Source organism: Artemia franciscana, chromosome 4 (genome assembly GCF_032884065.1).
Source record: "Artemia franciscana chromosome 4, ASM3288406v1, whole genome shotgun sequence".
Taxonomy (NCBI): Eukaryota; Metazoa; Arthropoda; class Branchiopoda; order Anostraca; family Artemiidae; genus Artemia; species Artemia franciscana.
Window position 1 is genome coordinate 28,874,803 of NC_088866.1, and position 13,684 is coordinate 28,888,486.

The following is a 13,684-nucleotide window of genomic DNA, read 5'->3' on the forward strand; positions in this document are numbered from 1 at the left end:
ATAAATAAGAACTTTAGCGTAAAGAGCGGGGCACTTAGCAGGGGACAGCACGTTTCATAACCGGAATAATTTCTGTTGCTTTTAAGTTTTATTGTCGCTCCTTACTTTCAGTTAATTTTTTTTATTATTATTATTATCCCTACAAATTCATACTTTGACAATGTGTTGATTTTAAAAACATTCAAATCTAATATGTTGATCCTCAAAGACAACTGTATCTACAAACCTTCTTAAGCTGTTTGGTACCACATATTTTTAGTTCATTCTTTGCTGATTTTTTTAACCATGTTTCTTTTTTTCATCTTGCCGCCTAACACCACCAAAAATTGGATATCTTTAATCAAAATTAAATTTAAAATTGGTCTACTTTTTTCAAGATATCTTGATGCAGAGGCCGTATCCATCTGCGTGGCCGTATCCACGCAGATGCAGGGCCGTATCAAGAATATCTTTTTTTTTTGGGGGGGGGGGCATAAAAAAGTCTGGGAGGAGGGTTACAAACATGTTCTTATTATTAATTGTAATAAATATACTTTGTAATTATTCTAATTTCTGTGTGCGTAAGTTTGTTTACATGTGTTTTTGTAACTTTTGTACGAGTCAAACAAATATATATATATATATATATATATATATATATATATATATATATATATATATATATATATATATATATATATATCATAAAATCTGCAATGCCGATCTGTAGATTTCGATTTAGATTTTTTTTTGTTCTATATTGGCAATTTGCCAATGCAGCATTTATAATTTTCGCGCAAACTTTATTCTTGATAAAACTTAATAATTATCCAGCTTGTTTTCAATAAATTACAAAAAAGAAAATCAAGTAACTGCGCTAAACGAAACTTAACAGACTTAACGCAACTTTGACCAAACTTAATAAATACCCAGCTTGTTTTCAATAAATTACAAAAAAGAATATCAAGGCAACTGCTCAGAGACTAGAAGTTCACTTCAATCCTTTTTAATTGCATCATGTGCTAAATCTTCAGCTGCATCTTTATGCATTTTCATTTTGTGGAGATTTTTCGCCCTAACGGCGTAGAATGCATACCAAGAAATTCTTTCTGCGATTGGAGCGCCAATGAACATTCCAAACTCGAATAATGAATACTGAAAGGAAAAAGAAAATTTGGTAGGGCCTTTGTAAAATTTACAGGGCTATGAAAAAAAATCATATTGTGGGGGGGGGGGCTTATTTTGAAGGAAGAGAATAGATCCATTTGGGCAAAATGAGGGTCTAACGGTCGAAATTGCATTTCTGATGCTATTACGTAATAATTAAAAACTTATTTATAATTTTCACCTTCGAATTACCCGGATCCAAGATTGAGCTACTCACTGACAAAACTGTTTTGGCAAAACTTTGTGCCAAAACTCAGTGAAAGAAAAGTTTTGCTTTTAATAAGTGACAGGCATGTAACCAAAAACAAATCAGGGGACAGGGGTTTGACTCATTTTAAGTGAAGGAGGATAGTGGTTATTTGGGAGGGCTCAGTAACGGGAACAGTGATTATGTAGCTATTAATAGTCAAAACACACTAGTTTTATAATTAAACATAAATTCTTGAAATTTAGTCTCCAGATGTAAAATTGATCCAATGACTTTAAATTTCAACCAAGAAAAATTATTTTGCCTTTGTGACAGGGGGATTTGTGACAAGACTTGTGGCAATGGCTAAAATAACCAAATGAATTTGGCCAAAAATTAACAGCTAAACTAAAATTATCTGGGTGTTATTGAATGAAGAAATCAGAACGCGTAATATAAAAACTATATTGAAAAGTCTTGATGTAAGATATGAGAAGTTACCTAAGTGTTAAAAAAAACATGGCTTGAAAAACTAAAATGAAAATATCAAGGTGTAAGATTGTCTTCGATACTTTTCTTATTATTGAAAATGAGCCAATCAAATCTTCATATTTATTATGAAGTTGAATTTTTTTAACGGCAAAGCACAGCACATTGAAACACTGACATTTCTGTTTCACAGGCCTATGCTTGCTGAATCAACCATGGTTAGGAAAGGAAAAAAATCAGTTTAGAGGTTTTATGACAATAGACGCGCATTGGGTATCTTTACGAGGTACAGAGGTGTATTGTATCGGAGATGAAGAGGAGGCTCTTAACCTCATTGTATATGGTGGCCGGTTGCTAAAAAGAGTTCATCAAGCTTTTGATTCAGAGCGCCGATTGGTCTTTATTTTTGGTCACGTATAGTAATCATTCAGGTACGTTTAACCGGTGATGATAGCAAGGAAAACTGGGAAGGATAAGAATTACTGCGCATTGCAGTAAGGGTGCTTTCTGGGAGGGGTGACAAACTCCCTTTCATAAAGAAATAAGAAGACATTTCAAAGAATGTATCAATAGAGAAAAACAGAAATGTTCGGATTTAAATCTTGGAATTTGTGTCTGGCAGGGCTTTTGCATGGTAGCGCGGGGCTAGAATATGACAATCATCATGTATTTTAAACATTTTAAAATTTGATATAATTCTGCCGACCATAGCCATTTACTACTTACATTGATTTTACTCTCCTTGATTTCTGATTTAATATTTTACTTAATTTATTTTTTCAGAATATGCTTACAGCTAATATAAAAACACTCAAAATGGTTATTGTGATAGAGATCGTACTTTTGTGGCAATGCTGGCCGGCTCGTAGGTAGTAACCATATTTAAAAAAGGAATTAACAACTTACCACTATTCGATGAACAACGTATCCATAAGAAGCAGTTTCTAAGCCAAGAGACTTAATGGCACCTTGAACATATTGAGTTGGGTCTGGAATTCCAAAAGACGTTTTAGAAATATTAGCTAGTTTTGTAGCGACAAAGCCCGGCAGGACGCATTGGATTTTTACGCCATAGGGAGCGCATTCTGCCGCCAGGTCCCGGCTGTACTTAACTACAAATGCCTATAAAAGAAAAGCAAAAAAAATTAAGAAATTGCAAAATTATATGTAAAGAAACCCAAGAAATAAATAGGACAAAACAGCAACAGAGATTATATTGAATTATCGCAAGATTTGAAATCTTGTGCTACATACACTGTCTATCGTATGCCTGCCTAATTATACAACAAATGGTGTTTCGTAATAAAAAATTAAATTGTGATAAAAATCGAGTTGCGATTTTATAAGATTTGTTATTTTCTGTTTTATACTTGAATAACAGCATAGGTTGCATTTTACAGTTGTTGTTATATCATATTTAAGCAATCTGTACTTCTATATGTATAATAGTTGAATTTTGAATGTTTAGCTCAAGATAATAAAAAAGTGTTTGAGCTCATCTTAGCTATGGATATTCAGGCTTCAAACTACGGTTTGCAAGGCTTGCTAGCACTCTTTTTCTTGTTGGTCTCTCATATTACAGCATTCTATAATTCTATAACTAACAATTGCATTTTGAATATATAGAACAAGATAATAAAAAGGTGTTTGAGCTCATTTTAGCTACATATATTCAGGCTTCAAAACATAGTTTATAGGCTTAATATATATATATATATATATATATATATATATATATATATATATATATATATATATATATATATATATATATATATATATATATATATATATATATATATATATATATATATATATATATATATATATATATATATATATACCTCACCTCAACACCGAAATGCTTTTCACCTCAACACCGATTCGGAGGAATTAGTTTATTTACTTGCAGTTACTTTTTCAGATGTGTTTATGCTCTTCTTTAGTCCCTGATTCTTTTTTAGTTGGTAACATTACGTCAATTTTGAAACGTGGTAAGGACCCAACTAGTTCCGCTTCATATAGGCCTATTACGGTTGCTTGTACTTTAAGTAAAGTATTTGAATATGTTTTGCTCCCTGATCTCCTGTCTAATGTAGATTATATGTCTAATCAGTTTGGCTTCAATCCGTATATAGGATGCCAACATGCTCATCGTGCTATAGTTTCGCTATTACTTTCGTAATTGCATATGCGGATGATTTACTTTTGATCAGCCGCACTAAATCTAGCCTAATTAAGTCGACCCAGCTTGTTTCTATGTCTTTTGAAGAAATCGGCCTCAAACTAAATACTGAAAAATGTGAATATTTAGTTTTTAATGCTCAACATCAAAGTAGTGATCTTGCTTGTGGCTCTTTATCAGTTAAGCTTGTTTCTTCGATTCGATGGCTTGGTATTAGTATTTGTTCATCTTTATCGGCTTTTCGATCTTGTGGGCTAAATGATATTAAAAGTAAACTTAAAAAAGGGTACGCAAAAATTGTCCCGAACCGAGGCAGATTTTCACGAAAGGCTTTATCCAGACTTTATTCTACATATTACGATCATTCTATATTGTTTCTTTCCGGTTTGCGCCCGTTGTTTAATAATCAAGATTTGCAGGGTATAAGAGTTCTGTATTTTCATTATAGTAAATATTTATTGTAACTGCCGCGATCTTATAGAAATCAGAAGATTATCAGAAAGTTTTGTGCCACTGATATTATTTTTGTTTATAAAAAACTTTATGCTAGATTAGGTGCTGAGGCCTGTCAACGCTTGGGCCCTTACCACTCTTTGATTAGACTGTATTAATTGTATTGTTTGTGTTATTTTGTTTTTCTTTCCTAAATGTTTTTACTCCGCTTAATTTGTCAAAACAAGCGGGTAACAAATAAATTATTAATTATATATATATATATATATATATATATATATATATATATATATATATATATATATATATATATATATATTATCATATTAAAGCAATCTACAATTGTATATATAATAATTGTTTTAAAATATATGCCACAAGAAGATTAAATGGTTTTGGATCTCATCTTTGCTTTGAATATTTAGGCTTCAAAATACACTTTACAAGGTTCACTTTTGCCCTTTTTTTGTTGTTCTACCATATTAGAGAAATCTAAAAGTCTAAATGTAATGGTTGCATTTAAAATATATAGCACAAGATAATAAAGATTGGGTTTGAGTTCATCTTAGCTATGAATTTCGGGCTTCCAAATAGGTTTTTTAGATACGAAAATCCATCAAAGACAATGACGTCGGAGACGCGTCATAGACTGTTGGCATCTCTTTTGGCATAGGCTAAAGGAAGATTGTGATTGGTGGATAAAAATACGTCACACACGATGATATTACAGGCTATTGGTATCTCTTTTTGTTATACGCTAAAGGGATATTGTGATTGGCTCACAAAACTGATATGTTGCAGACGCAAAACCAATGGAATTAGAGCATCCATTACAGAAAAGAATTATGGGAAAGCAATCTCTTTTTCTCTTCTTGCTCTTTCCTTATTTGACCTATAAAAGTAAGATCATTCCTTAGGCTAGTTTAATTGTTACATTATACTAGGAGAACGTTTTTACGTTTAAAAATTATATTTTCAGACAAAATCTGCCAACAAATTTGAAAACTGATAAGCAGCATTGTTATATGGTACCCCATTGTTTGCACAGCGGTGGTCCAGTATTACCAATTTAAGTTCAAACCCGCTGCGCCATCACAAATCACAAGTCTTTTACTCTATATTGTATCAGATTAACGACGCTTCTTGACTACTAAGGTACCTGCGTCGGCCCTGCAATGCATTGCTGCAGCATGATTCACGGTAAACCTTATTTGATTTTGAATTCTCTGCCAAAAACGGACCAAAGAACAAAATCACTGAAAACAAGTACAGAAAATAATCACTGAAAACAAAACAACACAGAAGAAATACAAAGCGCCAAAAAAAGTACTAAAAGCAGTACAGACTCTTCAAAGATAAGCGGATACACATTTTTCTTAGTGTTTTGTATTTCTTTTGTGTTATTTTTTGTTTTAAGTAATTATTTTCTGGGAGCTCACTAATTTCAAATTTCGGATCGTATTTTGGCAGAGAATTTAAATTCAAACAGGCTTGATGATTAACACTTTGTCCTGTGGTGGCGCAGTGGATTTGACCTTAGCTTGGTGATACGGGACCCAGAGATCGAATCATGCAGCAGCAATGCACTGCAGTGCCAACGCAGGGACCTTAGTAGTCAAGAAGCGTCGTTAATCTGATACAATACAATACAATAGGACCGATCAACATATCGCTTAGTTCCACAATTAATCTAAATGCTTCTTCGAATTACCTATAAAAGTATCATTGAGAATAAACGAAATAAAGGTTATACTTACCTTAGAGCTCGCATAAACAGAGAGAAATGGTGTTGGGAAATTAGCTGATGCTGATGAAATGTTTAGAATAAGTCCATTCCTTTTCTCGACCATTTTAGGAAGAACAAGCAATGTCATATGAGTGACAGAGGTGATGTTGCAGTTGACAAGTCTCTCAGAAAATTCCATTGGGTTATCAACCTATTGGTTATTGAATCAAATATTTACTAAATAATTAACTTAGAAATATATAATCAACTAAAATTACTAGTTTTTTATATTGTAAATTACATGTTTATTTAAAGACGGTTTGGTAAGCCAGATACGGAATGGGAAACATGTTGGAGTGATTAAAGTACTAAAGGCCTTCACATGAGGGGGGATGGGAGAGTGGGATGAATACATTGGTCGCATAAAAATCTTTTTACCTTTTATGTACAGTATGAGCTTTTTATAAATTTTTAATTGGATTTATTCAAATTTCTTCGGATTATATTTTAGTAGATCGAGGTTTGAAACCATAGAGATAGAAAGAAGAATGGATGTCAGATTCTGTGTATTTTGCGATCAGACTCCACCGTCAACCAAAGTCATGCTATAGTTTAGAACGGAAGAATGGAATAGATTGTAAAAACAAGAAGGAGTCTGCCATCTATTCCATTAGTAAAATCTAGATTTAGAGGATTTTTGCTATCTCGGAAGGCAGTTGAGTAAGTAAATGAAACTTTCAGGACTACATCCAGAGCTTTAATGATCTCTTGGCAAGATATTTTGAAGCATCTAAACCCACTTATCCTCCCTCTAGAGTGTATTGACCAATGATGACCTATAACAATCTTTGTGTTACGGAAGTAAAACCTCACAAAAAGGTTTTTTGCTCAAATGAGGTAGAAGAAAAATGTTTTGAGCCTCATACTTTTTCTCAATCCTAATTTATACGGTGTTAAATATCCTTAAATTATCTCTTAAATTTTGCACAAAAAAAAATTAATATGACTCAAAATTATGCTGAAACAACAGGAATTGCATTTTCAAAAACTAAAGCCAGTAAAAAGAGATTGAAAACTCAAAATTATGGTAAAATACCTGTCATGTATGCAATTTACTAAGCCCTAGATATAAGAAAATGGTAGATATGGTAGCTCAGCAACACCTTCTAATGGTATATATTTGGCCCTGGATTCATTCCTGAAAATTTTATTCACCTAACTCAACTACTTCCCATGATAGCAAGAAACTCCTAAACTAGAAATTCACCATTCCTTTCTATGTCTCTATTAAATAAGGAATAGAATTCTACTTAATTTTCTTTGAACTTTACCTTAGTAGTTCAAAGCTAGGAAGAGACTTGGACCCTCCGTGTCAAATGTAAAATGCTATTTGGCAATGCAGCTATGTTTAATTTATAGGAGATTTGGTGCGTACGCAGACTCTTGTAGCTAGGAACTGTACACAAACAAAAAGAAACAATGTTTTCAATATCGCTCTTTCTTGCGAAGTCGCCCCTGTTCTTTTTTTTACTTGTTCTGGCAGTTTCGGTCAAAATTGGGACTTTTTTAGGTTCCAAAAGGCAAATCTGGTGCATTTGAAGCTTTTTGGGAGGGGGGGGGGAGAAGGTCAGACTTAGGGAACAAAAATCTGTTTTGACTCGGCCAACTTCGCTTGAAAAGCCACAATGGAGACAGAGCTCTAGTTTAAGAATCACTTAATAAATAATACTCTGTAGTTATTTAAACATAATTTAAATTAACATTACATTCCTAGAAATGTCGTTTGGCATTGCCACTCAATTTGATTCTTCTGAATCAAATTGGAGGGGGGAAAGAGGGAATCTTGGGAGGGGGGGAAGGTCAGACTTAGGGAACAAAAATCTGTTTTGACTCGGCCGACTTCGCTTGAAAAGCCACAATGGAGACAGAGCTCTAGTTTAAGAATCACTTAATAAATAATACTCTGTAGTTATTTAAACATAATTTAAATTAACATTGCATTCCTAGAAACGTCGTTTGGCAATGCCACTCAATTTGATTCTTCTGACATATACCGCGTAGGCTAACTTCCGCCTTATAGGAACAGTACACATACAAAAGGATACTATGTTCTCTATCTCTGTGACTGAATTTAAATATGATTATTACCTTCCAAACAAATTCTGGATAAGCATAGGACATGCCCACATTGTTGATAAGGATTCCGATGTCGAGTCCTTGAAGTTCGTTTCCTATTCTGTCGTAAATATCAGTTCGTGTATAATCAGCTGAGATGACTTTAGTTTTCACATTGAATGTATCTCCTGAAATGTTTAAATATTAAAGATATATAGCGGCAAAACAAATTGATCTCTTAATATGACTTCAATTTCCACTTTAAATATATCTCCAGAATATCATAATGTAAATCCTGTGTCTTCTGAAATATGGAAATATTAATTGTATGTCAAAATAAAACAATAATCAAAATAAATTAGTCAACTGAGACAACTGTTTAATATATCTCCTAGGGAAACTTTAAGTGACGAATCTGATAAAAACAAGCTTAAATATACCAGTTTGTTTTCAAAGCTCTGATGTTCCGATGTTCTATTTTTGAAACTAAGGTTAAAGTAATATGGTATCTTAAAAATCATTTTTCGAGCTTCAGTGTCGGCTGGCCGTCGCAAACACAAAGGGCAAAATAGCGATTTACCCCAGGGGAGCAGTCATCATTAAGAGCTGTCGAGAATTTGCAGAATACCTGTGAAATTGGATTGAAACAATTGACTGAAATTTGACAGGAACTGATCCCACCTAGTTTCACCATTGTCTATATTATAGTGTTTAATTCTAATAGAATACAACACCTTACTAGAATTAAGTATTCAGACATGCACCCTGCATAGATAAAAATATGAAAACTCAGCCGAATCACCGGAACATGATGACAAAATGTTAAGCATACAAATCGATTTTTAACAGGGGCTAGAGATCAAGAGTAGTATCCCTATAATACGTCCGATCACAGCCATATCCCAGTGTACCATTGGATTTATTAACCCTTCCTATAGGCTTAATACGTGCGATCACAGCCCTATCCCACCATTCCTACGACATATAGCGTCATATCTGCTTCCAGGGGTGAAAACATTTCAAGGAAACATCGCTTGCCAGGTGTTATTTCTCGGAGAAATGGGCCTTCGGATACAAGTGGCCAGTACTCGGTATCTTGCATAAGGGTATTCAATAAATTTGAATGCCAAAAATTTGATACAAAAGAATTGGTCCAAGATATTATCGTTAGATAAGTTGAGTCTGATCTAGCAACACGTCTAGAAGGAATTTTGACAAGGGCTGTAATATACAAGAGGTTCGCAATTTATATATTTGTTGTTGTTGTTTGTTTAGTGGACAGGGACTGTTTTTCATACCGTTTCGGCTTATCAAAAGGCATTTAAATTCCCTTCAGATGCCAAATTGTCAATCATCTTTAGTTTAAAAAGAACATCCTCCCTACTAGCCATTCTTGAGCTATTAAATTCAATCCATGGAATATTTTGAAACTGAACCATCAGGGACGGTAAAGAGCGATATCAAAACTAAACAAGAGCGCTTACCAAATTTTTAGGTGTTTGTATATGATATATAATCATTATTTTTAAAAAACACCCCTCCCACTAACCATAAACTATTAAATTCAAACCATGGACTATTTTAGAACCCGGACTTTCAGGGGCCGGTAATGAGCAATATAAAAATAAAAAGCACATAAACACTGGCTTCGGATGGTTTAAGAGCTTAGCCCTTGAGGCGAATCTTATTTATCTTTAATTCTGAACATTTATATTTTTTTAAACTTGAAATTTTTAAAACTTTTTTTCCTGGTCTTAAAATCACATAAAATATATTTATAGCCAAAAAATCACTTTTAATATTTTACAAATACGAAATGAAGATGATATACATGTCAGTCGTGATTTTTTCTATTAGAAAAATAATATTTGTAGTACCATTTTTTGTTGAGTTTTTTTGTAACTAACTGAGTTTGCTGTAATCAAAAATACTTTTAATAAATTTTTGATGCTTAGTCAGCAACTAAAACACTTGGAATTCTAGCAACTACCTGAGTTTGTTGTGATCAAAAGTGCTTGTATTTATTTTTTATGCTTAGTCGATAACTAAAACACTGGATTTACCAACTAGCTGAGTTTCTTGTAGTCGAAAATGCCTTTATTACAATTTTTTGATACGCAGTTAGCAACTAAAATACTCTGAATTTACCGACCTTCTGAGGTTGTTGTAGTAAAAAAGCCTTCTATTAAATGTTTTGATACGCAGTCAGCAACTAAGGTACTTGGAGTTTACCAGCTAGTAGAGTTTGTTGTAGTCAAAAGTGCTTTTAATAATTTTTTTGATACTATCTATGATACTATGTGTCTTTGTGCCTGTGTGTCTGTCTGTCTGTGTGTCATGGTATCTGTGTGTATGTATATGTGTGTGTGTCTGTGGGTCTGCGTGTCTGTGTGTCTATGTGTCAGTGTGTCTGTGTGTCTGCGTGTTTGTGTGTGTGTCTGTGTGCTTATGTGCCTGTGTACCTCTGTGTGTTTTTCTGTGTGCTTGTGTGTCTGTTTACCTCTATGCCTGTGTGTTCGTGTGCATGTAAGTGTTATTTTCTCTGTCTGTCTGCTCCACAAAGGCCGGAAATATACAATCATATAACCATCTTTTTTTTATTTCAAAGCGTTTTATTTTCAAAAATACAATAATAAATTTAGTCTATGTTTATCTGTAGTCATGATGTATACTAGTTCAAGATTGTCCTTAATATAACTGTAAAATTCACAGTATCGAAGAGGAAAAGAGAGACTCGTGTGTATGTATGAAGGTATACCATATTCTAATCAAAATGTCGGAGGGGCCTCTTCCTGGCTTACATTTTCCTGAAATATAGATTAAATCACGATTTCCTATGTTTCTGTGTCTGTTTGTATGTCTGTAAGCCTATGAGTCTATAAGCCTAAAGTATGTATGTCTATGTGTCTGTGTGCATGTGTGTCTGTGTGTCTGTCTGTGGGTTTTATTTTGTGTTTGTTTGCCTGTGCCCTGTTTTCTTTTTGTGTCTGTATATCAATGTGCTAGCTTGTGTGCATAGAGTACGGAGGGGGACAGCTGTATTGGAAAAAATCCAAAAAACATATTCACCGAAGATTATGTAGTAATAACCGTCAAATGCTAATACACAGCACAAACAAGTTTACTAGACGATGATTTCATAGAAGACACCTGAGCTTGAATGTACTCTTGAAATGCTTGATAAGATTTTAATAAAATAACACAACAATTTTACAATCATTTAATGTACCATAAAACAATATCGATCGGATTTTTTTGGTATAAGTAAATGAAATGTAATTTAAAGGACACGAATAAAAAATTTCAAAAAGAACATGTTCAAAAAGAAAAAAAAACATTTCAAAGACTCACCAATAATATCACAGGTGAATTTTTTGGGTTATAAGTATATTTAATGTGATTTATAGACCCGGAAGAAAAAAGTTGGAAAAACTTCTAAATTCAAAATATCTAAAACTTTCAGAATCAAGAATAAACAAGATTCGCCTCAAGTGATAAGCTCGGAAACCCCCCGAAGGCAGTGTTTATGCGCTATTTTGTTATGATAGTGCTCTTAATCGTCCCCTGAAAGTCCAGGTTCAAAATTATTCTATGGATTAAAGTCAATAGTTCAAGAATGGCTAGTACGGAGGGGTCTTTTTTTAATCTAATGATTATACATGATATACAAAAACAACAAATTCTGTAAATGCTCTTTTTTAATTTTGAGATTGCTCTTTACCGTCCCCTTAAGGTCCAGGTTCAAAATATTCCACGGATTGAATTCAATAGCCAAAGGTTGGCTAGTAGAGAGGGGTGTTTTTTTTTAAATTAATGATTATATATGATATAGAAACACATTAAATTCGGTAAATGCTCTTGATTAGTTTTGATATTGTTCTTTACCGTCCCCTGAAAGTCCAGGTTCAAAATATTCCACCGATTAAACTCAAGAATGGCTACTAGGGAGGGGTGTTTTTCAAAACTAAAGATGATATACATACATATGGTAACTAAAGAATATGTGAATGCTTTTTCAAAAACTGGTGAATAACAGTCCCCATCTATTAAACATACAACAACAAAAAATATAGATTACGAACAACTTGCATATTACAGTCTTCGTCAAAATACCTTTTAGACCTGCTGCTTGATCAAACTCAATTTATCTAATGATAAGAACTTGGGCCAATTCCCATTCTTTTATCAATGAATCAATCAATTTATTTCTGACCCGTCAACGAAACAAAGGAGCGTTTGTAGCCCTAGTGACGAAGTAAGACAGAGAAATTACAATCAACAAACACAAACATATCTTCATACTATGCGAAGATGGGAGACCACTGGTGGTTGAGGTTTCTAGAGGAGGATTTGAAATCTTCCACACTTTTATCAATAATGTTTGCAGGCAGAATGAATTTGAATTTTTGTACCAGAGAAGAGTTACTGGTCCAAGGAGACAGATGTAGCAGATACTCGGCAAATTTAAAATAGATTTGGTTTTTTTGCTTGAAGCAGAAAAAATTTTCAAATGGGGAAACAGCAAGAATATGGGGCATTGTTAGACTGTTGTAAAGTTTGGAAAGAACAGACTAAGATTTGTGATGTTAGATGCAAGCAAAGCATATGCGATTCAAATCATTTTAGAGGGGTTTTGAATTACAAGCTTAATGGTTTCTTTAATACTTTTTCCAATGAGCATACCAAGATAAACAAGGCTATCAGAAAGCGGAATACATGTTTCAGAAAATTCAAGTCGTTTTTCAGAATTACCCTCAAGATTGAAAGCGATTGCTACAGTTTTATCGACATTAAAATTCAGACTGATTTGCTAATATTTATGCTAGAGTTTTGAAAAAGTTCTCTCATTTCCCAAAAAGGCCGACTTAGTCTCAAAATATCATCAGCGTAGGTAAATAAAGAAACATCGGTTCCACCATAAATACACTGAAAAGATCCAAACCCCCTTTAATTTTAGCTTTGAAATGACTATACATATAACGGAGACATTTAATAACAGATGGATCAACCCCTCTTTTTACAGCTTCTAGCAAAATTTGGGCAGATAAATATAAATCAAATCCTCTGGCTATGTCAAGTGCGCAAAGAACAAGGAAATTACCAAATCCTTCCATATCAGCCAGAGCACTAAAAAGGACGTAAAGAGCTTGATTCCGACTAAAATCCTTCTGGAAACCAAACTGATGCGGAGGAGCACAACACTGGCAAGAAATTTTACTAAGAATAATAGACTTAAAAATTTTAAACGAAGCGCACGAAACGGTTATAGGGCGATATGATTCACAATCCTCAAGATTGTATTCCTTTTTGGGGATTGGAGGGATCTGTCTGATGCAAAATTGTTGTGGCACCATACCTAAAGAAATCGACATTTGAAACAACT

The 13,684-nt window shown here is 33.6% G+C and overlaps 1 protein-coding gene across 1 annotated transcript in view; it reads right to left on the bottom strand.

Annotated features, from left to right (window-relative positions):
- Positions 1–897: 897 nt before the first annotated feature.
- LOC136026261 (very-long-chain 3-oxoacyl-CoA reductase-like) overlaps positions 898–13,684 on the bottom strand; it is a 58,640-nt gene continuing 45,853 nt past the window's right edge. The window contains exons 5-8 of the mRNA XM_065702643.1: positions 8,335–8,489; positions 6,218–6,397; positions 2,729–2,944; positions 898–1,134 (exon numbers count right to left, since the gene is read on the bottom strand). Coding sequence (XP_065558715.1) covers positions 976–1,134; positions 2,729–2,944; positions 6,218–6,397; positions 8,335–8,489 — 710 coding nt within the window. The 3' untranslated portion in view covers positions 898–975. The remainder of the gene's footprint in view (positions 1,135–2,728; positions 2,945–6,217; positions 6,398–8,334; positions 8,490–13,684) is intronic.